This window comes from Melanotaenia boesemani, chromosome 1 (genome assembly GCF_017639745.1).
Source record: "Melanotaenia boesemani isolate fMelBoe1 chromosome 1, fMelBoe1.pri, whole genome shotgun sequence".
In the NCBI taxonomy this organism is placed as follows: Eukaryota; Metazoa; Chordata; class Actinopteri; order Atheriniformes; family Melanotaeniidae; genus Melanotaenia; species Melanotaenia boesemani.
In genome coordinates, this window is record NC_055682.1 from 3,035,210 (window position 1) to 3,060,405 (window position 25,196).

The window sequence follows — 25,196 nt, forward strand, 5'->3', positions numbered from 1 at the left end:
ATAAATAAATAAATAAATAAATAAATAAAAGAATCATGTAGTCTTATATTAGAGTTTATTTGTCCAGAGTTAAAACAGTCTCTGGCTATTTCTCTGACTCTTTAGTGACACCCTGAAAAAGGGTTTATTCAGAAACAGAAGGGCAGGACAGTTAAAGCAACAAAAGGCTCTGGACAGGTTTGAGCTTTGACGTCCTTCTGAATGATTTCTTCAGCTTTAAGCCTGCTGAGCTCCGCTTTGATGAAAACACAGTTATGTTTCTCAGAAGCGTCTACGCAGCAGAAACATGAGGAAAACTGCACTGAGGAGGATGCAGAGTGTACACACAGTGGGAACCACGATCTCTGTCACCATCTCCATGTGACCTATCAATGGATCTGCAGAACAGGAAGGTGAGTAAATATTAACACAAACCAAACAGCACTGCTAGTCCTGTTTTATCATTTTTAGTCTTAAAAAATTCCTTGTAGTTTCTTTCTCCATTTTTTTTTACATTCCAGTTTTTCATATTCAACTGAAGTTGGCGGAAAAATAATTTAAAAACAAAAAACAACTTTATGTGTCCATACATTTCCTTTTAGTTAAACAAATAGGAAAAATCTTAAAACAGATGGGGCTAAATACATATTAATAAATTTACCTTTTATACACAGACAAGGCAAAGCAAAAAGAATATCATCAATATTTAATTATACCATCGATTACTGATGACGTAAACAAATAAGGATAGAATTTGTGGAAATAATTAGATTTTAACCAAATCAATGCATCTTTAAAGCATGATTTATCAGTGCCTAAATGAGCACAGTACAGAGATTTTAACTATTATTTTTCACCCTTAAGTTTTTAGATCTCTAATCAGAAAGGTTTATGTGGAGGAAGGATTTTGATTAATATTTAATACACACAAACACTCCCCATTAAAAAGGACCCGGCTGCTGCTTTTCTTGCTACATGACAGACACTGTGGCCTATTTTAATTAAATCTGAAACCCATCAATCCAAAATTTTAAACAGAAAGCCGAAATGATCAATGGGTGTGTCATCTGTATTATATTTTTACAGCGCTGTAGGAAGAATGGACTTAAGTTTACACAGCAAGCATAAGTACCTAAACTTCATCATGCACTGGCCAAGTGTTTTGCATTCCAGCATGTTCCTGATATCCCTGGGACTTTCTTCTAGCTGGAGGGGCAAAACAAAGAAAAACCCTGTTAGGTAGCAGAAAAACAAGCTTCAGACTGAATTTTCCTTTGTTTGGCCCCACCAGGCTTCTCACAGCCAACGTTTCATCGTACTAACCTGCAGCAAGGAGCTGGTTACTGGAGGAGCAAGTTTCTGTGGCTTTTCTCTTCCAACTCTCCACCTGTAGAGACCAGAGTCACACGGATAAACAGCATATTCTCCTTAATGCTCAAGGATATTGAGCCTGTTTACATGACCAGATCAGAGAATCATATATCTGGGAAAAGTCAGATTACTGTAATAATGTGATTGTATCAAAATACAAAATACAATATCAAAAAATCCTTGTCTACATTTTCCATCTATTATCGGATTAATTTCGGAGTACGTACTTAGCAATGCACCCTGTCTTTGTTAAATATGGAGGTGCCCGCGGTCTTAGCTAATGTGGGAGCTAATAAACTGCCATATGGACTAGACACAAACGTTGTAATTTGTTAATACGCAGCTGCACGGTTGTGATTTCCTTTTGTGTTCTGCTGACATAGTGATGACAGAAGTGTTGCAAGTTAGCACGCATGCACAGATGTAAAAACACTAAATTAATCATATATACTAGTCTACATGAGCAAAGACATCAGAGTATTGTGGAGAAATCTAGGGTTGTTAATCTGATTTCTCATAATCAGATAATGAGCCTGTTTACATGCATACCAAAATCAGATATCAGGGAGTAATGACATTATTATAATAATCTGCTTTTACACGTCTACATGCCCTCCTGAAATGTGATATATTAAAAAAAAAATCCCTGTTGACACTTACCAGTCCATTACCGGGTTTACTTGGGAGTACGTACATAATGCTGTAACTTCCTGTCATTTTCTTAGCGGAACATGGCAGAGCCCACGGTTTTAGCATTAGCTGCTAATGTGGGAGCAAATGAACTGTAAAATGGACTACAGGTGAACGCTTTACTTTCTTTATACTCCCGTGTCCTGCTGTTGGACACTATATGCGTCTCTTCCATCTTTTTAACAGAAAATATCGAAAAGATGGAAGCGGCGGTTTTTCCACATGCGGAGAGGACTAAATAAATCAGGTATACAGGTCGACATACACAAATACAGTATTGTGGAGAAATTTACATGTTTAGAGCGGTCGTCATGTAACCCAAGGGTTGCCGGTTCGATCCTCGGCCAAGTCGAGTTCATGTCGAGGTGTCCTTGGGCAAGACACTGAACCCCCAATTGCTCCTGATGGGTCGTGGTTGAGCGCCTTGCATGGCAGCTTCCCCCATCAGTGTGTGAATGTGTGTGTGAATGTGTGAATGTGATGTATGATGTGAAGCGCTTTGGGTACCATTCCAGGTACAGAAAAGCATATAAATACAGACCATTTACCATTTACATCTCTCATAATCAGATAATGGCAGTTATCTGACAAAACAGAATCAGATTTTGCTGTCTGCATGGCCTCTTGAATTTTCTGATAACTCCAGAAAATATTTGGTGTGCTTGGAAACGAGCTCATTGATAGGACTTACCTCTCTCTGATTGGGAAAGCCGTTAGAGCTAATGATGCGTTTATAGAACTGAACAGATGCCTTCGGGTAGCGTGGTTTGTTTTTGTTCCTGAAGTCCACAAAGTAGAGACCGAACCTTTCAGAGTATCCTTCATCCCACTCAAAGCTATCCAGGAGGGACCAGGCGGTGTAGCCCTTCAAATTTACCCCGTCTTTAATGGCTGTAGGTTAAACAGGGACACACGTTTACTTAATGTCATACAAACAACCCACCTGCCTTAAACACACGGCTCCACACAGTAAAACATGTCACCTTTCAGCATTTCATTGATGTAGTCTTGAAAGTACTGCATCCGCCAGTCATCGCAGAGGTCAGTGCAGAGCATTTTCTCTGAGACACCGTTTTCTGTCACGTAGATCATGGGGTTTCCATACTGAGTCTGCCGGTGAGACCACACGTTAAAATCAGTCACACATTATTTAATCATTTGTTTGGTGGCCCCCAAGACCATAACACGGCACTAAAAGGAGAAACAAAATAAAAACAGAGCATTTTGCACAACAAAATAAAAGATAATGCAATGAAATAGAAAAACTGCAACAGAATGAAAAACACCAGAAAATTTAAGGAACACAAGACCCACATTTCAAAAAGTCATAACAGAGAAAAATCAGATATGGATGGAAACCTGGAGGGTGTTTGGATTCAGGCTGTGTACCTTCACAAAGTTCAGCAAGCGGCGGAAGCCCCAGGGAACTGAATAAAGCCACTCAGAACCAGGATCGGGCCATTTCGGGTCAACCAGCTCAGCGAGGTCACGATCTGCGAAGTAGCTATCCCCGAGGCCAGATGGGTAGTTCTTCTGGGTGATGTAGCGGGTGGTAAAATGTCCGAGACCCAGGAAGTCACAGGTGCCTTTGATGTAACTCTTCTCCTGGGGTGAGAAGACAGGCAGCCGCGAAGCTCCCAGGCCCTGCTGGCCACTCTTCCTGCCTGAAGGATGGAGCTCAGCAGTTATCAACAGACAAGGATAACTAGCTAACTAAACTAAACTAAGCTAAGCTAAACTAAACTAAACTAAACCAAAATAAAATAAACTAAACTAAGCTAAACTAAACCAAAATAAAATAAAATAAACTAAACCAAAATAAAATAAAATAAAATAAACTAAACCAAAATAAAATAAAATAAAATAAACTAAACCAAAATAAAATAAAATAAAATAAAAAAAACCAAAATAAAATAAAATAAAATAAACCAAAATAAAATAAAATAAAATAAAATAAAATAAGCAGGTACATTTAATGGATGAATGAAATGAAATGAAATATATGAAGTGATATGAAATGTTTTTCTGAACGAGCTTTTTTATATGATTTATTTTATTGTGACTGGGAAAAAATACAGCTCATTGATAATGTTGAAAGACCGTGGGCACTTTTTGATGACTGGTTTTCGCATATTGTAGACAAACATGCACCAGTTGGAAGGTTCAGAGTTAAGGGTCGAGATAATGCTTGGCTCTTCTCTGACCCAGCTACATTACCGTATGTCAGAAACAAGGTTTGGGCAAAGGCTGGAGAAGCAGGGACAGATGCCGACTGGCTTCACATTAGACAACTTTGCAACCGCTTCACTTCTCTTATTAGTCAAACTAAATGTTTCAGTTTATTCTGCTACAACTGAAAACAGAAATAACCCAAGAAAATTCTGGAAAAATCTGGCAAGTTTATTTCAGTCCCTGATACTTGAAAAGATCTTCCTCCTTGCATTGTTAAGGACAAGGTTTCTATCTCTGAATCTGCTGTTAAACGTTTTAATGAGCACCTTATTGCATCTGGAGCCCTTTTTAATCAGTCCCCTGCCTTGAAGTCTTCACCTTCTTCTAACTTGACTGGTGAACTTGTTCCTAATGGTCATTTTGTACCCTTTTCAGGAAATGATGTTCGCAGAGATTTACGCTTGCTGGAAACCAGAAAACCTGCAGGCTTTGATGGAACAATATTTTTTAAAACTTACACCTGATCCAATCACAAAACCTTTGACCAACATTTTCAGCCTCTCCACTTCACATGTTATACCAAAAGTGTGGAAATCGGCCCATACACTCCCCCAGTTGAAAGGAGGGGGCGGTTCTAGAGGGATTGGTGAGCAATCAATGGAAAGATTTCCTGAACACCAATAGTATCAGACAGGCTTTAAGAAGAAACACAGCACCATTACAGCATCATTAAAGGATGGTGAATCATATAATGGAGGCACTATGCAATGAAAAAACGTGTGCTGCTTTTTTAATCGACCTTTCAAAGGCCCTCGGCACTGTTAATCATTGCATTAATTAATTAATTAATGCCGTTAATTTTTTTTATCCTCCGTTAACGCAGTTTAAAGCTTCTTGCTACTGGCTCTGAACCAGAGGAACCTCATGCAGGAACCTCATGCAGAGGCTGCAGTCCAGGCCTCTTCCTCCATGTCTGGTCCTGCTGCAGCGGTGCGTCTCATGTAATCAGCAGAGAGCGGGTTTATTAACATGAAGAGACGTTTTCTGTCTGGAACTTAAGAAGAAGAACCGACGTTTCTCTTTGTCCGCCTAAACCCATGTAGATGGTGGAAAATTGTGATTTTTGGATGGGAAACTGCTCCCAAAAGACAATGAGAAAAATAGCTTTTAGTTTTTAGTTTTTTTTTTTTTTCTTTTAAACTAAAAGCAGTTTTATTCTGGTGGATAGAAGTTCTGAGGCCAGAAAGCAAAGGTAAGACATTTTCTGACTATGTTTTACAGACGTGCAGCATAAATCGGGTCTTCTTCTGCCTCTGGTTCGGTGAATCTTGGTCGTAGCGAGATGGAACTTCCAGCTGTGGAATCTGTGAGATGTGAGCTTTCAGTAGAGGAGCCGTTTGTTCATGTTCATGGGGAAACATCATCTGTGTTTACATATTTTTCAGACTTTGTGTTCCTGGTCTTTTAATTATTGTTGTCTTAACTGTGTTTATTGGTGATAGAAATGGTTTTACTGAGCTGGTAGCTGAGATTCTGGACTTTCTGTGGATACCACACATGTTTATAGTTACATCTACAGACCTGAAGCTAAAACCCGGAAACGAGATGTTAACCCTTAACTCCCGGTAGCGGAGGCTGCAGGTGCAGAGGTGAAGCTAAACAGTCAAGCTAAGAATGAAAGTTTAGAGAAATTATATCCAGAAATGTGGATAATGAAGCAGTGAAGGTGCATGGATGGAAGTTATTGTGCATATTGTGAATATTTCTCTCTCCTCACCATCTAGAAGCTGTGAGATTCTCATCCTGCTTTCTGTCTGTTCACCTGATGCTGATATTCATCACATATTGTTCCTTCTGTGTTTAGAAGGAAGCAGCTTCACAGCTTTAAATCCATCCTGCTGACTTTTTACCTTTTAGTTAGTAAATCCTGAACGTTTCATCCTTCTTTCTCATAAATATGTGATTTTATAAATATATATGAAGAAATATTTTAACTGTTGCTGTTTAAAAAGAAAACTGCTGCTAAATCTGTTTATGTGTTTAGTGCAGGGGTCTGCAGCCTTTCCAGTCCAAAGAGCCATTTTTCCCTCAGCCAGCTGAATAAAACTTGTTTAAAAGGACATTTTGTGCGTAACAAAATTTTAATTGTTGCCCAGCAGTAATATACATATATATAGCTGCTGCATTGAAAATATTAACGCATGTGTGGTATTTCTCTGTTATGACCTTGTTTTTTGGTCTAGATTTTATGAAATATTGAACCTTGCCTTGTCGTACTTTGGGTGATGCTGCTGTAGGACTTTTATCACGGCTGCACAAACACTCACACTTCAATGATAAAAAAAAGTGTTTTTATCCAGATCATCAGTTTTATCAGACTTTTTTCATCAATGTTGGCTGTTTAACTTCAGTCTTCACGGTTGGTGAGATGGTGATGATGTATGAATTCTGAATTATGATCTAGAACAGTGTTTCCCAAACTGGGGTCTGGGAACCCCCTAGCAGGTCCACTAAAGAGCATAGGGAGTCCCTGATGCTTTGAATATTCAGAACCATTCAGAACCAACGTCCACACATTGTGCCTATTTTAAGAAAAAAGTAAGGCTATATATTAATTTAATTTTGGCTTAATGGAAGGACAGGACTCAGCTAGAATACATTATTTATGGTGAGAATCTTACTTTTTAAAGTATAAAATCACAGGGTTTCAGCATGGGGTGGGGCAGGGGGTCCATGGCTTTTTAAATTTTGCATAAAAGGGGTCCTCAAGGAAAATAGGTTGGGAACCACTGAGAACCAAGCGGCAACCTCCAGCGGTAAAATGTGACGCCTATGCAGAAGTGCACGAAATTGCAGTTCCCTCCTCATCCACTAGGGGCTCGAAAACAGAGTAAATCCCCATAGACTCCCATGTTAAAAAGACCAACTTCACAGCAGAAATAAACATGTTTATAGCCTGGTACAAAAATCCATTTTAGGATTAATAGGTCAAGTTTACCTTCATGACAACTGTGAGGGGGGTGAATTTTTTTCTAACGCATCCATTTCGATGTTATTTAATCTTGAATTTCAGCATAATTAGGGGTGTGTCCTTTTGATTGACAGTTATCCAATATCCGCAGCAAGAAGGGAGAGTGCAGTACAAACGTGGTTTTAAGCCGGCTAACAGTGTGCTTTAGCTTTGGCCTACCTACCTTCATTAGCCGGTTAGCTCTTTATGGTGTCTTTCAAATACAATTTCCTCATAAACATTGAATAGACACACTAAATGGCACTAAATAATAAACACAAATCTAAGTAAGTCAATGGATCCTGGAACTATTGAGTTTGGTTGGTCATGCAAAGAGATGTAGAATTATTTGTATGAAGCATATGATAAAGTAGCTCTATACATAAATCTAACATACCAATGTAATCTTTCATAACCTGGGGGTAGTCTCCATTAAAAAGGGGCATCGCAAACCAGCCCATGTAGAAGTGAATGTATCTCTCTGCTGCTTCGATGTCTCTCTGGTTGGAGATGTCCACTGGTTCTCCCCAGTCAGCAGTCAGCGAGATCCCAACCAGACCTGGAGAAATATAAGAGATGGAAATGTATTTATTTAAATAAACACAATCTGAAAAGTGTGCTTTGAGTTTCTCTGTCACCTTTTTGTTTGCTTCTCCACTTCATGTCATACGTGTGCCAGACTTTAGCATGTGCCTGTTGTAGAGAGAAAGTGTCAAGGTGATGCCTGTTTGCTTTATAACTGGGTATTTCCTTAATGAAATGGCCTGGGAATGTTTATTCCTCCAAAGGGGGGCACGGTCGAAAAGGTCTGAGAACCACTGGTGTAATGGAATTTCTCTGAGGGAACTTCCCAAAGGGATTAATAAAGCTGTATGAAGTCTGAGATTCAAAATCAAAATCCATCCATAACGTTTTGAGTTATGATGCTGACAGACAGACAAACCAATGACCCCCATCTTGATGGGGGAAAAATGATGTGGTATGGAAATGCAGAAACTGCATAGCAGAGAGGAACTGAAGCTAAAGTATTGATGTTATTCCACTAGTATCAATCGACCAGACCTACAGAAGCTGCTCAGTCTCACCTTGATGATGTGGTGGGCAGCTTTGTAAGCTCCTGTTCCCTTCATCTTAAGTCCAGGGGCATGCTCTCCAGTTTCATATCCCTCCACAGCAATGGACTGAAAATACAAGACTCTCTCATTATAGCTACAAACAGACAGTGAACGAAGCATCTCTCTGCAACCTGACATACCCACGGGTTGTTGAAGGTGATCCAGTACTTCACTCTGTTTCCAAATCTTTCAAAGCACAAGTTTGCGAAGTCATTGAAGTAGTTGATCATGCTGGCGTTCTGCCAGCCGCCATATTTATCCTGCAACACCTGTAGAGTGGTAGAGGAGAGCTGTGTTACGGTTGTATCTGCAGAGAAGCTTCCAATCTGCAAAACAAGGCACGACTTACCTGTGGTAAATCCCAGTGATACAGAGTAACTATGGGCGTGATCTTATTCTCCAGGAGCATGTTGATCAGGTCGTCATAGTAACTGATTCCTCTCTCGTTGATGTATTCGTCTGAAAGAGTTGCCAGGGAAGTATTCTCAGTCATTATTTCCATAAGTTAAAGGAATTGTGTTATTATTATTATTATTATTATTATTAGTAGTAGTAGTAGTAGAAGTAGTAGTAGTAGTATAAAATTATTTTTCTAATTTATTTACCTTTTATTTTCTCTCTGTCTTCCTTCATTGAAAACCAAGATTATGGCTTTTGTTTTGTTTGTAGATAATATTATTATCATTATTGTTATTATAATTACCTTAAAAGTATTTATTTAAATGTATTTACCCTTTTTCCCCCTTTCGTTGCCTTATTAATATCCTATGTATTTCTCATTATTTATTGCCATTACTACTGTTATTCCTGTGAAACTGATATTATGATTTTATTTTAATTATGTTATTAATATTACTGTTCTTATTTTGTTATGCATATAATTCTGATATATTCACATTTGGACTCTGACTAGAGTTACATTCACTTTGTTTCAGCAACATAACACTTGGTCTTATTTTATGACCGCTTATATCACCTTTTGTATTCTATAATCTAAAAACAAGTGAAACCAAAACTATGCGAAGGAAATCATTTCAGCTTATTTACTGACCAACTTTATTGTTTTTAGAAAACAGAAGTGAAAATAGAATCTGCTGCAACACTGAGTAACAGTTGGATAGAGTTGTGTTTCTATTCTGCTCCCTCAGCTTCTTGTTAATGAACTGATTTGGTTTCCCAGAGGAATCTGTGTCCATTCCTGCTGAATCCCAGACTTCAGCTGGTTGTTGTTGTCTGATTCTCTTCATTGATGCTCCAACATTTTCTGGTGGAAGTCGTTCAGAACGAGATCTGACGTCATCCTGCTGGAATAATCAAAATCCCAGCATCCACCTCTGCATCAGTGGCACCTTTACAGAGATACAGTCCTCCGTGGAAGTCCTCCATACCATCACAGCTTTCTCTGATAACAGCCTGGATGATCTTTCTCCTCTTTGGATGTAGAAGCAGATGTCAGTTTTTACCAAAAGCAGCTAAAACATGGACTCGTCTGTCCACAGCATACGTGTCCACTGTCTTTCTGTCCATCTGAGATGAGCTGGTGTCCAGAGAACTCAGTTCTGTTTCTCTACAGAGCTCATGTCTTCTTCTTTGTGTAATTTTCATGTTCAGATGACACTCAGCTTTTCCTTTCTTTCCCACCTGACGACACAACCGTCTCAATGTGAATATCAGCATGTTGCTGATATCGCTGCATGGATGAAGGATCATCACCTTCAGCTAAATCTGTCCAATACTGAGCTTGTTGTCTGTCCAGCCAATCCTTCCTTACCGCCACAGATAAGTGTTCAGCTTGACTCCATCACGCTTGTGCCTACGTCTTCTACCAGGAATCTTGGTGTCATGGTAGACAACCAGCTGACCTTTAAGGACCATGTTGCCTCGGTTGCTCGATCTTGCCGATTTGCTCTCTACAACATCAGGAGGATCAGACCCTACCTGACTGAAAACCTGGCCCAGCTCCTGGTCCAGGCTCTGGTCATTTCTCGCATTGACTACTGCAACTCCTTACTGGCTGGCCTGCCTGCATGCTGAGTTAAACCTCTGCAGATGATCCAGAACACAGCAGCACGTCTGGTCTTCAACCAGCCCAAAAGAGCTCATGTCACTCTGCTGCTAATCGCTCTCCACTGGCTTCCAGTTGCAGCGCATCAGATTCAAAGCTCTGCTTCTGGCTTACAAAACAATAACCCAAAAGGCTCCGGTCTACCTCCACTCCTTAATCCAGAGCTACACTCCCTCTCCACAGTTACGCTCTGCCAGTGAAAAACATCTAGTGCTCCCACCACAACGTGGCGCCACATCAGTAGCTAGACTCTTCTCCTCTGTTGTGTCCCGGTGGTGGAACCATCTACCAAACTCTGTCCGATCCACAGAGTCCTTATCCACTTTTAAGAGCAAGCTAAAGACTCAGTTGTTTAGGATTCAAGGATTCAAGGATTCAAGGAACTTTATTGTCATACCAGCTCACATTTACATGTTTATGGTACGAAATTAGAACTGAGGTCCCAGTTTGAGCCATAAGAAGGAGGGCAATAAGTGAAATAAAATAAGACATGAAGAAAAATAGAAATATAGGCTAAATATAAATAGAATATAAGCTAAATACAATAGAATATTTAAGGAGCATTTCTGCACTTAGCTTAACTAAATGAGTTAGAAAGATTTGTCCAGCTCTTTGGCTCAACTCAGAGTTGAGCCCAAGCTACATGCACGTATGCCCAAGATGATATTGTGTGATGAAATTGTGATCTTGTATTTAAACATAGGACTTACAAAAAACAAACAAAACAAACAAACAAAAAAACACTGCCTCTGGCACTACATGACAGCACCTGGGTCCAACTGGACTCACAGCAGTCTGACTACCACTAAATGACTAAATCATCCCATCTTGTTTGATGCTTGTGTTGTTCTTATTCTCAGATGTAAGTCGCTGTGGAGAAAAGCGTCTGCTAAATGACTGTAGAATAGAATAGAATAGAATAGAATAGAATAGAATGTTCTGGTTTTGGATCCAGTGGTGGACCGTGTTGGATCCTGCCTGAGGACTTAAAGGTCCCGGCCATCCAACAGGGGTTTCTGTCCCTGTCCTTTCCGCTCTTAGATGTCTCCAGACTCCCTGAATCTTTTTCAAATATTCTGCTTTGTAGATGCTGAAAGACCAAAGTTCTTCACAATCCATCATTGAAAAATATTTGTTGGACTTATTGAGGATTCTCTGATGGAGTTTGGACCAAAGTGGTGAACCATAATTCATTGTTGTTGGACAAACTAAAGGCGTCCTAAATTCCAACACTTGTTATCAGAGGTGTGCAATATTGCAAGATTTGCTAATGATTCCCAACCTGGAGAAAACACTCTACCCTTTTCTGAGGTGCTGATTCACATCCCAGCTGCTTCACACTCGGCTGCGAATCGCTCCAACAAGCGCTGAAGATCATGGCCCAATAAAGCCAATAGACCCACATCATCCGCAAAGAGCAGAGACCCAATCCTGGATCCCCTCAACACCTCGGTTGCAACTAGAAATTCTGTACATAAAAGTTACAAGCAGAATTGGAGACAAAGGGCAGCCTTGGTGGAGTCCAACCCTCACTGGAAACGACTCTGATTTACTGCCGGCCATGTGGACCAAGCTCTGACACCGGTCGTACAGGGATCGGACACCTGTACAACGGAGTCAGGCACTCCATACTCCCAGAGTACCCCCCACAGGAGTCCCCAGGGAACACGGTCGAACGCCTTCTCCAAGTCCACAAAGTACATGTAGACCGGTTGAGCGAACTCCCATGTCCTCTCCAAGACCCTGAAAAAGGTGTAGAGCTGGTCTATTGTCCAATCCAAGGTTCAACTACCTGACGGACCCTCCTCTCCAGGACTCCTGAAGAGACCTTACCAGGGAAGCTGAGGAGTGTGATCCCCCTGTAGTTGGAGCACACCCTCCAATCCCCCTTTTTGAAGAGGAGGACCACCACCCCAGTCTGCCAGTCCAGAGGAACTGTCCCTGATGTCCATGTGATGCTGCACAGGCATGTCAGCCAAGACAGCTCTACAGCATCCAGAGCGTTAAGAAACTCCGGGCAGATATCATTCACCCCGGGGGCCCTACCACCATGGAGCCTTTTAAATACCTCAGCCCCAGAGACGGGAGATCCCACGCCAGACTCCCCCGACTCTGCTTCCTCATAGGTGGGATTGAGGAGGTCTTCGAAGTTTTCTCTCCACCGAGCCACAACATCCCGAGTCAAGGTCAGCAGCCCCCCATCCCCACTGTATACAATGTTGATGGAGCACTGCTTTCCCCTCCTGAGCCGCTGGATGGTGGACCAGAATCTCCTCAAGGCCATCCAGAAGTCAATCTCTATGGCCTCTCCGAACTCCTCCCATGCCCTAGTTTTTGCCTCAGCAACCTCTGAAACCACATTCCGCTTAGCCTGCTGATACCCATCAGCTGCCTCGGGAGTCCCACAGGGCAAAAAGGCCCGATAGGACTCCTTCAGCTGAACGGCACCCTTCACTGCTGATGTCCATCAATAAGTTCAGGGATTTCCACCACACCAGGAACCAACGACCTTACAGCCACAGCTCCAGTTGGCTACTTCAACAATAGAAGCACGGAACACAGCCCACTTGGACTCAATGTCCCCCGCCTCACCCGGGACATGGTTGAAGCTCTGCCAGAGATGGGAGTTGAAACTCTTTTTGACAGGGGACTCCGCCAGACATTCCCAGCAGACTCTCACAACAGTCTTGGGTTTGCCAGGCCGGCCCGGCATCCTCCCCCACCATCTGAGCCAACTCACCACAGGTGGTGATCAGGTGACAGCTTTCGCCCCGCTCTTCACTCAAGTGTCCAAGACATGCAGCTGCAAGTCCGATGATACGACTACAAAGTTGTTCATCGAACTGCGGCCTAGAGTGTCCTGGTGCCAAGTGCACATGTGGACACTCTTATGCCTGAACAAAGTGTTCGTAATGGACAGTCCATGACGAACACAGAAGTCCAACAACAAAACACCACTGATGCGGTAAGGTGGCAGCTCAGGGTGAATTTTACTAATTCAAGTAAATATTTTCATTTGGTTAAAAAATTCTTATGCTTTAGTTTTGTGTGGTATCATTTCCTGTGTGTAACAGGGCTATGAAAGTACAGAATTTTCCATTTTCAGATTGATTGATGTCTCCATGAATGCAACAGGGCATGTGCTGTGCAAGTATAGAATTTTTGTTTTTGGTTTATTGGAAGTATTCATACAATTAAGAGTAAAATGTCTTGGTAAATTTCTGGCAGGACAGTCTTTTTATGGAAATTTTCTTAGTTAGGTAATGTTCTCGACTGGGAGAGGAGGAGAGCCTGTGATTCCTTGGACATTTTATTGGGAAACAGGATATCCAGCATGCTACACTCTTTAGTTCACTGAATGCTCTGTTTGCTTTCACACTGTAAGCACAAGGATTACTTGCAAGTGAACCAAGAGCCTTGGTTTTCCAGCGGAGTTTACTTCTTTGGTCTGCACCTGAGTGCAAATGACTGTTCACACTACTCCAGATGAGCTGGACTATCTAGGGGTTGTTTAAAGAGGACTAAACAGTGCCAGTGTGAATGCACCCTAAACCTTTGGTAGATGCTGCTTTTATACCCAATCCAGACACCCTCACTTGTCATCGGGTAATCTGCTGGTGGGAGAATCAACTCTTTATAATAAATCTTACTGAGTGCATGTTGCTGCATCTGCAATCTGCAGATTGTAGACTTGCATTAATTAAATGTTCAAACAAATAATGAAAACAGATTTGTTTTTGTTGTGTTTCTGCATGTAAAAAAATAACTGTTTTTTGTTTGTAGAATTGTTTTGTAGAAAACTACATTTCTCTGTGCATCATTTACATATTGTCAACATAACATATATAATTTTAAGGGTTTTGCTTACTTTTAATTCCACCAGGTAAAATCCTTGGCCAGGAGATGGAGAATCGATAATGGTTCAGCTTCATGTCCTTCATTAAGGTAATGTCATCCTGAAAGACAAACAGCAGAAAAGAAAATTTAAAAAATGAATTTTTCTTTTCAAAGTTTTCTTTTTTTTTTCTGAAACCGTTTAAAAATAAAAATGATTAATGTCTCCATAACAGTTTAGCTGATGTTTTTTTGCTCGCATTTATTATTTATCCAGAATAAACTGATGCTATTTTGGTATTGGGTTTCTTTTACATCAGTTTATTAGACTCAGTATTTGTGGATCAGTGTGAACTCAGTGGGATTTCCACAATTCTCTCAAAAAAGAAGGTAGTAGTATACCAAATTTCCCAAATCATTAAATCTTTAAATTAAGATCATAAATCTATAGACTTTTGTCAATAGCTCCAGTTGAATAGAATGTGTTTTCAATCAGCTGATGCTGAATTTACTGTGAGGCAGTAAACCAGTACAAGTATAGTCTTTTGGTTTTGATCCAACAACACACAGCTCTCACATTTGCACCACAAAGTCACCTTGAACTTGTAGTAGCTCTCGCAGGAGGAGTCTCCCGTATCATTTGAGATAATTTTCCCCTTTTTGTGTGCAAATGCATCCCAAATGCTCATTCCTTTTCCATCTGTGTTCCAAGCTCCTTCTGTCTGATAGGCAGAGCTGCCGGCTCCCCACGAGAAGCCTGCAGAGAAACACAGCATTAAAAATAAAATATAAAAAAAACAAAAATATGAATATTGCAAATGGCTCAACTCTAACTGAAGATGGTGTGATGTGAACAAAAGCTCCAGAGAAAAGATGCTGTTTGTTTAACTGATTTTTTTAAGTGCATATCACCAAGTTCTTACCTGTTGGGAAGGTGCCATAGTAGAAAGAGGTTCTGTCATTCTTTGTCCAGTCAAAATCTTTGCTGGCTGAAACACACAGCAACAGTGCAAGCACATGGCAAGTCCTCAGGAATCCCCGCTGCAGCATCATGGTCTTTGGCACAATGCTCGCTGTCTTCAATCACACCTGCAGAGCAGTTAAATAAGATGTCTGAATTACGTCACTGTAGTCATTCATCACACTTCCAAGATCTTTCAAAACCCACTGCAAGGCTTCGTATCCTGTCAGCCAATCAGAGCCGGACGTGCAGAAATGTTTCTCTAAATGACTCAGAAACTCACACTTAAGTGTCAGGTGTCTGCAAGTTGTCAGTAAAACCATCATAAGTCAAAGCACAGCATCATTTGTTAAATTTCTGCTGGAAAAAACAGCCAGTCACAGTCAAACCTAATGGTTTCACAGAGGCTTTCATTTCAGCCAGCTGTAAGACACACTGACACAAAACGCTATCAGAGACAGGAAGTAAGCCAACTTTTCCAGCACGGTGAGGATGAGAGACATTTCAAGATGCTGGATTCCCTCAGTGGTCAATAAACAAACACAAAAAATGGATGTGGTTAAAAAAGGGGATGAAGCTGTGAATGGATCTGCCAAAAGCCTGTGCTGTCCCTTTGCTCAGCTTCCGTCTCAGCCTGGCCGCCTCACTCAGAACCACATATACATGTCTGACCTGCTGCATTTGTCTCTGCTGGAAACTGCTCCAAGATGCAGGAAAAATCCCCAAGCTTCTGGACAGGTTGGTGCTCGGCGATGTCCCTGGCTGGTTCACTGCCAGTGTTTCAAAAACAAAACCGGGTGAAGCATCCAGATCATTTTCTGCTATTCATCAGCTCACATACAGCAACAGCAACACACATACACAAACTGAATACCCTCCATTGTAAGTCAGTGAAGTGTGAGGGTAAATTTGCTGAGCCAAACAGATCTTTTGGAAAAAGGAGGGATTTCCACACTGTAAGCAAAGTTAATGTTAGAGAATGTGGCTGATTTGAAGCTTGGTTACATGGCTCTTCATCATATTTACCCACAAAACAGATCAGAATATCTCAGCAAGGTCAAAGAGAGAGAAGAAAATCTGTTTGATCCCTCTGTTTAAGCAAAACCCCTTCATCACAAGGCCTGTTTTTCTGCATCCTGTCTGACAGGACATGCTGAATATAAATTTTGTATAACTTCACTACAAGAGCTGTATGTATAATTTTATTTTCTACAGAAAGCTGTGACACATGAGATTACTACAGAAGTATCAGAATGAAGATAAGTGTTACTGTGTCAGAGTTCACCTGGAACACAGTAGAAAATGCAAATGGTTATCTCCTCCTAAAAGAAAACCACATTACATTCAGTGAAAACAAGAGAATAGCAGCTCCGTTCATCTAGGAATGAATGAAGTAATGTCTGATGAGGAACTGTACTACAGTAGAAGGTAAAAAGTGAACCTAAGCAGTTTTCCAGGTGTTTTAATAGAGGTGTTACGCAGATAAATATCTCAGGAAGCCATCGGGTGATGTTGATGATGGACATCTCTATCAATGGTTAGACCCCCTTTCCCTCCAGAGCTGCCTTAATTCATGGTGTGATACGTGGAAGCAGGTGGTGGATGTGCTGGTTAAACCAGGCCACGTTGGTACAAGCAAGGCAGTTCATTTGTACAGCATATTTCATGTCCAAGACAATTCACAGTGCTTCACATAAAACATTAAAAGGATTAAAGATGGTTCAAAGAAAGCATTCAGAAATTGTAAAAGGCAGCAAAAAATAGCAAGAATCACAATAAAATAATAAATTACAATAAAATGATTAAAAGCAAGATGAGTTAAAAGTTAGCGTGCAGATTTCATGCATAGGCACATGAAAAAAGAAATGTTTTTAACCTGGATTTAAAAATGTCTACGTTTGATAAAAGTTTAATCTCCACTGGCAGTTTGTTCCTTAACAGCTAAATGCAGCTTCTCCATGTTTAATCTGGACCCTGGTCTGGACTCTGGCCTGGACCCTGGTCTGGACTCTGGTCTGGACCCTGGTCTGGACTGTGGTCTGGACTCTGGTCTGGACTAGCTGACCAGTCTAATGGAGCTAAGAGCTCTGCTAGGTTTATGTTCTCTGAACATGTCACAGATGGATTCTGGGCCTAAACCGATCTGGGATTCATAGACCGGGTGTGTCTTCTGCTGCATCCTGGTCCAGACAACTGCTGCTCGCTGGATATTTTCTCTTCTTCAGACCATTCTCTGGAAACCCTGGAGATGGTTGTGGGTGAAAATCCCAGTAAATCCTCAGACCAACAACCATGCCATGTTCAATCTCTTAAATCTCCTCTCCTCCTCATTCTGATGCTCAGGTTGAACTTCAGCAAGTCGTCTTCACCACGTCTCCATGACTCCAAATTTATCTCCATCCATCATTAAATGTTCACAGCACCAGAACTGGACCCATACAGGTGAACCCATCAGGGCGGCTTGTAAAGCATCATCAGCATCTTTGCAACAGCTGAGCTGCAGCTGCCAGGGAGGGACCCATCCCATTTCTGGAAAGTTTGTATAAAATCTGACGCTTTTAACATTTCAATGTTTATCTCAATCTTCTTCAGATTGATTTCTGAATGAATAACAAACAGAAAATCTTTGTGCTTATCCACAAATCAAAGGATTAGACTTCAGGGTTTCTCACCTCAGCTGAAGTTACTCTTACCTTCCACTTTCAGAGTTTTCTAATATATGTACCACTAGTTAACACAATAAATATGACCTTTCCTGGCTGATTCGCCAAATAAAAAGAGCTGTTCATGATGATAATAAAACTCTTCAGTGCATCCAGAACAACTGTTTAAATAGACACCTGCCCTGTCCAGGTGTTGTTTCATATATATTTTAACTGTAACCTGTACGGTGAGTTCACAGAGGCTGAGCTCTCCTGTGTTTCCTCCATCAGCTCTGCAGCAGGCCCGAACAAAGCGCCCGTGCAACCATTATCCTAGCGTGCATTGTTGGAGGGAAAATGCTGAAATGTTCAAAGCTAAAAGTGTTGGCACTGCACTCCGTGTGCGCTCTCTGTGCTCGTTGTGCATCAGCATTCACTCACCTGTATGTGGGCTTGTATGTATTTTTGTGAACTGTGTGCAGTTGCAGTGTTTGTGGCCGGTGTGTGCGCTGCAGAAAGAGGACACATCATGAGTTGTGTGTTTAGCATATCAATGGCCTTCAGGGCCCCGACGACTGTTGCAGAAACACTCTGAGCTTTCTGGTAGCTGTGTGTTCGCTTCATCTCCACATATTTAAGGGGCTTTCTTGTGGCCTCGCAGAGCTGACATGAACATCTTTACTAAGGTTCCAGGATTAACCCAACAAACCAGGTATGTTTATAGCGCCGTGCCCAGCTGGAGCCTGCGGGGCAGAGCGAGACCCCACCCTGGTTGGAGGTGACTCCACAGCACAGCGACTGCTGGGTCCCATGCTCTGTTACCCCTTCACCACCAGTTTCCCCAAATCACCAGCAGAGTTATGATGAATCTGAAAGACTGAAGCACAGGAAGTCTTTAACATAACTATAATTTAGAGTTTCTGGGAGCAGAATGAAGAATAATGTTTGTTGACATAAAAATGACTTTTCTGTTATTATCTCAAATTTGAGACTTTGTTTTACTGCTGTTTGGATTATTTGTTAAAAATAATGCTTCTGTATCTGCAGCAAGCTGGGGTCTGTGCTCCAACGTGCCTTCTACGGGTCCAGTGGGAGGGTGAGTCCCATCCTTATGTGTCAAAGCAAATCTGCAGATTGGTTTACATTAGAAAAAATGTGCAAGTTCTGTGGCAGAAACCTGAAATTTGAGCAAAACTGAGTTATAAACCATTAACAAACTGACTGAAAATTGGATTCTGTCATAAATTAGAGAAATGTTTTAAAGTTTTTCCCCAAGTTTCTAAATAAATAGTTTTATATGTATATATATATATATATATATATATATATATATATGTTAAATATGTTTCATTACAGATAGTTAAAATTAGCTAAAAACTTTGTTGGGGACATTACTAATAAATACACCACACTACATCAGCTCCACCTGCTGTTAACACAAATATCTAACCAGCTAATCACATGGCAGCATGTAGTCATGTAGACATGGTGAAGACGACTTGCTGAAGTTCAAACTGAACATCAGAATGAGGAAGAAAGGGGACTGAAGCGACTTTAAACGTGGCATGGTCATTGGTCTGAGTATTTATTGGGATTTTCACACACAACCATCTCCAGGGTTTCCAGAAAATGTTCTGAAGAAGAGAAAATATCCAGCGAGCAGCAGTTGTCTGGACCAGAATGTCTGGTTGATGTCAGAGGTCAGAGGAGAATGGGCAGACTGGTTGGAGATGATAGAAAGACAACAGGAAGTCAGATAATCACTGGTTCCAACCAAGATCTGCAGAACAGCATCTCTGAACACACAACACGTCCAGCCTGGAAGAAGATGGGCTCCAGCAGCAGAAGACACACCGGGTTCCTCCTGTCAGCTAAGAACAGGAAACTGAGGCTGCAATTCACACACACTCACCAACACTGGACAATAGAAGATGGAGAAACGTTGCTGGTCTGATGAGTCTCCATTTCAGCTCCACATTCAGATGCTCGGCTCAGAATCTGCTGGAAACATCATGAAAACATGGATCCATCCTGCCTTGGATCAACGCTTCAGGCTGCTGCTGGTGTAATGGTGGGGGGAGATTTTCTTGGTCCACTTTGGGCCCCTTAGTACCAACGTGGCCTGGTTTAACCAGCACAGCCTACCTGAGTATTGTTGCTGACCATGTCCATCCCTTTATGACCACAGTGGAGCATCTTCTGATGCTACTTCCAGCAGGATAATGCACCATGTCACAAAGCTCAGATCATCTCCACCTGCTTTCTAGAACATGACGATGAGTTCACTGGACTCCAACGGCCTCCACAGCCACCAGATCTCAGTCCAGTAGAGCAGCTTTGGGATGTGGTGGAACGGGAGATTCTCATCATGGATGCAGCCGACAAACCTGCAGCAACTGTGTGATGCTGTCATGTTAATATGGAGAAAACCTCTGAGGAAGGTTTCCACCACCTGCTTCATCTATCACACCAGGATTAAAAAGGTCCGACCCGGTACTAGAAGGTGGTCCTGATGAAGAGGACACTGAGTGTAAACCCAGTGTTTTCTGATTCACTCTGAAGTGGACAGCATTCCAGTTTCCTGTAGGGTTTTCCCACGGACCAGGCTGGGTTTAACCATGGAGGGGTGGTCGGCTGCAAAAACAGTTTGGGAACCACTGGAGAGAGTTGCATCTGAGCTAAATTTAATTAAAATCAAGCTAAATTTAACATAAACAGACTCCTGCTCCTCCCTCTCTGCTGTGCTTTAGCCCTGCAGAGGCTGTCATGTATGTACAGTTTCGTAACCATGGGAACTGAATCAGCAGCAGTGAGTGACTGGTTGGACTCTTCCTGATTCTGATTGTTTTCTTTCAGCCATAAAGTTCTTGTAAACTTTATAATATTCCATTTCAGGCTTCCCTTTTTTAAATAAACATTAATCCCAATCACTACAATATGATTGAATTATCAATTACCCAAATAAAAAGGGTCGAGTTCACAGATGTAAATGAAAACAACAAAGCTTCAAGAGTCCAGCCAGAAAATAGGGTTCAGACAGAAAAACCAGGAAAGTGTGGACACCTACAGCCACACCTCAGCACATCCCTGATGATTCCTGTTTTCAACTTTCAGGTGACCCTTTTCGAGCAGCGGAACTTCGCTGGCAGACGGCTGGACCTGAACTCTGACTGCTCACGGATCAGTGACAAGAACTTCCCAGAGAGATGCAACTCTGTGCAGGTGGAGAGCGGAGCGTAAGTCCAAAGCAGAAAACAGCTGGGATTCCGTGAGCTTCCTGTTTGTTTTTATCTTCTGCACTGATGGCATTCCTGATCATTTAACCCACGGACGTTTGAAATTTTAAAAAAGCAGCAACACATCTTTTTCCCATGTCGAGTATTTTACTACACACCTGTACAGTGATGCTTTGTTTACTTCTAAGCAAGGTAGGTTTATTTGCAGAGCACAGTTCAGGTATACAGTAACTTGTTTTACATGGAAAACTCAAAACAAGGTGCATTTACCCTGTTATGTCATACAGCAGGTTTATTTTCTAAGCCTCAATAGAATATTTAAATTTCTAGAATATTTTAAGTTGTATTTGGAGAAATGTAGGTTTTGGTTTGTCTAAAAATGCCGTTAACCCCTAAATGCCTGAATTTATTTCCAGTTACATAAAAACAAAATAAATGCAAGAAAAAAATCAGGAACATTAGAAAACAATAAAAAAGAATTAAATATTAAATAAATAAATAAAAATTAGAAATAATATAAAAAAAACACACAAATACAGCTTAATAAAAGCAAAGAGATAAACAATATAAGTTAATTCGATGAAAAGGAATAAAATAAAGTCCTGAAGTGGTTTGTGCATTAAGAATTAAAACCCATTTTAAATAAGCTCTGCAGCAGCTCCATGAACGGGGTCTCTAAACAACAGGATTTATTTCACTTTACATCCACTTGAAGATAAAAAAAACAACAGAAACTGAAGAGCAGAGTTAAAACCAGAGCTTGTAGGATCATTTCATCGTGTTGAGGTTTACAGGAAGTCACAGGATGGATCAGAAAATTTTGACCTTGCATATTTTTGCTCCCATTTCCGTCCTTTTTCTGTCTCTTTTTTCCACCTCCTGTGAAGATGGGTCGGTTTCGAGCATGAGAACTTCCGGGGCCGTCAGTACCTGTGGGACATGTCCGAGAGGGGGGAGTACAACTGCTACGACAAGTGGTGCGCCCAGGTGGACCACGTCTCCTCTGTCCGCTCTGTCAAACAGGTGAGACGCGAGCTGCAGGTAAACTCTGACCTCTGCTGATGTTCATTGACAGGTTCGCAGATTTCCTGCAACTTTTACTGCTTTAAATGTATAAAATGAGGACTTTGAGTTAACTCAGATGGTTCTTGTCAAATCTGACATCTTTATAGAGGACATATGATGCAGATGTAAAAGGTTTAGTGCACAAAAGCAGCAAGCATCAAGTATAAAATGAAGTTATATTAGAAGTTATGCATCCTTTTGATAATCTAATTTTCATATATGTCATATTATGGAAGGGCTAAAAATAAATATAAAAAATTTCTTTGCTAATTTTTTAACATATACGAGGCAGCAATAATCTACTATAAAACAGAGTTGCACCTTGACCACAACATGGCAATTTAAGGGTTAAAAATATAAGAAATTAAGTCATATGCAATATGTATGATTAGTAGATACTGGTTTAGAAAATAAAAAAGTTAAAATGGCGGAAAATTATATCAAAATTTTTTATTGCTTCATATTGTTATACATACATTTATGATACCTTAGGATAGAAAAGGGGATTAGTTTAAAGGGTGTGATTACAGGTTAAAATATAAAGTTATTCATTTTTATTCAGGAAACAACAACAAATTAATGGCAAAAATAAAACTTACAGGATGTTATTTAAGCTATCAGAAACTAAAACAGTAGTACACGGCTGAAAAATGGGGATATTTTTAACCACAACTCAGATACAGCTCCAAGCATCTGCCATCGATTAAATAAAACTATCACATTTATTTCTTTTGCTTCGAAGGATCAAATATAAAGTGCTTTCCTGCTCTCCTGCGCCAATTTTTTTTAAATGTATCCCCATAAAGAAATGAGTACACAAGGTCTATGTGAATGCTTTTGGAGTTATAGTGAAGATGTATAAATATCATTTTATGTGTTACTAGTGAAGAATAAAGATGGCACATAGCACAATTTTTAAAGGTTTCAGGATTACTTTAAAAAAAAAAAAAAAAAAGCAAATCCTATACGAATATCTGTTTGAATGATGCATCTTTATCTCTAAACCTCTTTCAAATCATAGAGCAACACGTGAAATTTATCATCTCTGCAAAGGTCAGTGAAGCAGAACAAAATGAGAGGTTTTAGCTCAGATAGTTCAGGTCTCCAAAAATGACCATTTTAGGCCCAGTTTGGCATCCATACAGGGGCCTAGAAATGGCTTGATTTTATTATAAATACAAGTTAGAGCTGTTCAGACCTGTGTTAGACAGGATTAGTTCAAACTACACATTTTAAAATTAAGGCGTATCATTTCCCAGGAATCCAAATTTTGTCGTCATTTAAGCTGTAACTGTTGAAGGAAGACTGATTAGTTATGTTTTTAACCATATTTATAACTGACAATCTGAGCCCCTTAAGTTGTGAATGACAGGTGTGTGGTTGTTTGGTAATGACAGGAATTTGATGTAATGACTGTCAAATACTGCATATTAAGGTGTAAAACATTTGAAAAACAGTGAGGAATATGAAGTTCCATGTTGGTGTAAAACGGACGGTTTGTGGTCAGAAACTGGACAGAAACTCTCACTGCTGTCTCCGACCCGCAGGACAACAGCCCTGCCAGAGCTCAGCTGTTTGAGCGAACTGGTCTGTCTGGGAAGAAGATGGAGATCCAGGACGACATTCCCAACCTGATGAACCGCTACAGCCTCAACAGAGTTGCCTCCATCCGCGTGCTCGGAGGAGCGTAAGTTTCTACAACTTCCCCTCAGCTGTGGAAGGATTTCATTTCTGTCTCACACTGACTGGAAATGTTCAGACAGTGACTGGATTTACTCACCGAGGCTCAAAGCACTGAAATACGGTTCAGTTCATTTAAATGAATATATTAGTGGTGCGTGGATTGATTTATCGATAATTTCAATACCAATGCTGGTATTAATATTTATTGATACTAATAAGAATGTAAAGAAAGGGAGATGTTTTTGACTTTTTAGTAAAGGACTCCGATCAGGCCAAGACAGACCCCAGCCCCAGAGCTCCCAACATGGAGCTTGCCACATAAAGATCCACGTCAGGATCCAGTCTACCACCACCAGTAGACAGTAGACCAGAACTGATCCCCCTACTATCACATCAAGCTCCACATACAGCACTCTAAAACCGACTTACCTTCCCTTCCTTCTATGAAAATTTCCTCAATTATCCAGATTATTATTATTAATGTAAAGATGTTTTATTTCTCATGTCTCTGACCATTTATCACTGCAGTGTTAGAGAGAGGAACAGAGTCCCTCCCCATTTATAAGTCTAGCTCTGCCACTGACTTTCAGAGCAACACAGATTGAATGCTCCAACTTTTTGAAATTGTTGTTTCAGGCTTAGACAATCTAACTTTCCTCCTGGTGCTTCTTCAGGTGGGTGGTGTATCAGGAGCCCAACTACAGAGGACCTCATTACATCCTGGAGAAACGGGACTACAACAACTTCTCCGACTGGGGCAGCCAGAACAGCACCGTGGGCTCCATACGCAGAGTCCGCTTCAACTAAACGCCCTCTTTCATCCGCCACCGGCTGTCAGCGCCAACACACCCCTCAGCATAACACCAGCTCATGGAACCGGTCAGCTTTACTAAGAATAAAACCTATTTTAGTAATAAATTTGTGGATTTTGTCCATTCTTTGGTCAAATTTCATGATCTAAGACATGCTCTTTAAAGGTGCAGTGTATGTAACAAAACCTGTCAGGTCAATGAGAAAACTCTAGCACCAGGGCCGGATGTTCAAAGGCAATCTGATGGGAGTTCGGTTATCCAGTTGGATCAAACCTTGAAAACGGGTTGTTCAAAAGGAAAAGGAGGATTCTGAAATCAGATTGGATTACGTAATCCAATCCTAGTTGTGATGGGTATAAAGCCTTCATTTTGTGTCATTCAAAACTTTCAAGATTTGGACAACTTTAATCCAAGAAAACAAGATTATCCTGATCCCAGCAGGGGGCAGGATTTCAAGGTGGATTTTGGTAAGAAAATGTGGTAAAACCTCAAATTTGGTCCCAATGGAATAAACCCCCAAAACACATTTCAATAAACACAAAACGATCTACTTTCCTGTCA

At 40.8% G+C, this 25,196-nt stretch overlaps 2 protein-coding genes across 2 annotated transcripts; one reads left to right on the top strand and one right to left on the bottom strand.

Moving 5' to 3' along the window:
- Positions 1-90: 90 nt before the first annotated feature.
- On the bottom strand, positions 91-18,333 carry lctla (lactase-like a). The gene is made up of 14 exons (XM_041986700.1): positions 18,281-18,333; positions 15,160-15,325; positions 14,833-14,993; positions 14,271-14,358; positions 8,687-8,796; positions 8,478-8,606; positions 8,308-8,403; positions 7,861-7,915; positions 7,620-7,781; positions 3,430-3,704; positions 3,024-3,150; positions 2,732-2,931; positions 1,303-1,366; positions 91-377 (listed from the first exon to the last, which is right to left on the bottom strand). Exons 2-14 carry the CDS (start codon positions 15,287-15,289, stop codon positions 262-264), a joined length of 1,713 nt encoding a protein of 570 aa, XP_041842634.1. The 5' UTR covers positions 15,290-15,325; positions 18,281-18,333; the 3' UTR covers positions 91-261.
- crybgx (crystallin beta gamma X) lies at positions 18,212-24,722 on the top strand. The gene is made up of 6 exons (XM_041986687.1): positions 18,212-18,551; positions 18,887-18,935; positions 20,954-21,075; positions 21,963-22,098; positions 23,688-23,827; positions 24,498-24,722. Exons 1-6 carry the CDS (start codon positions 18,508-18,510, stop codon positions 24,628-24,630), a joined length of 624 nt encoding a protein of 207 aa, XP_041842621.1. The 5' UTR covers positions 18,212-18,507; the 3' UTR covers positions 24,631-24,722.
- The last annotated feature ends 474 nt before the right edge of the window (positions 24,723-25,196 follow it).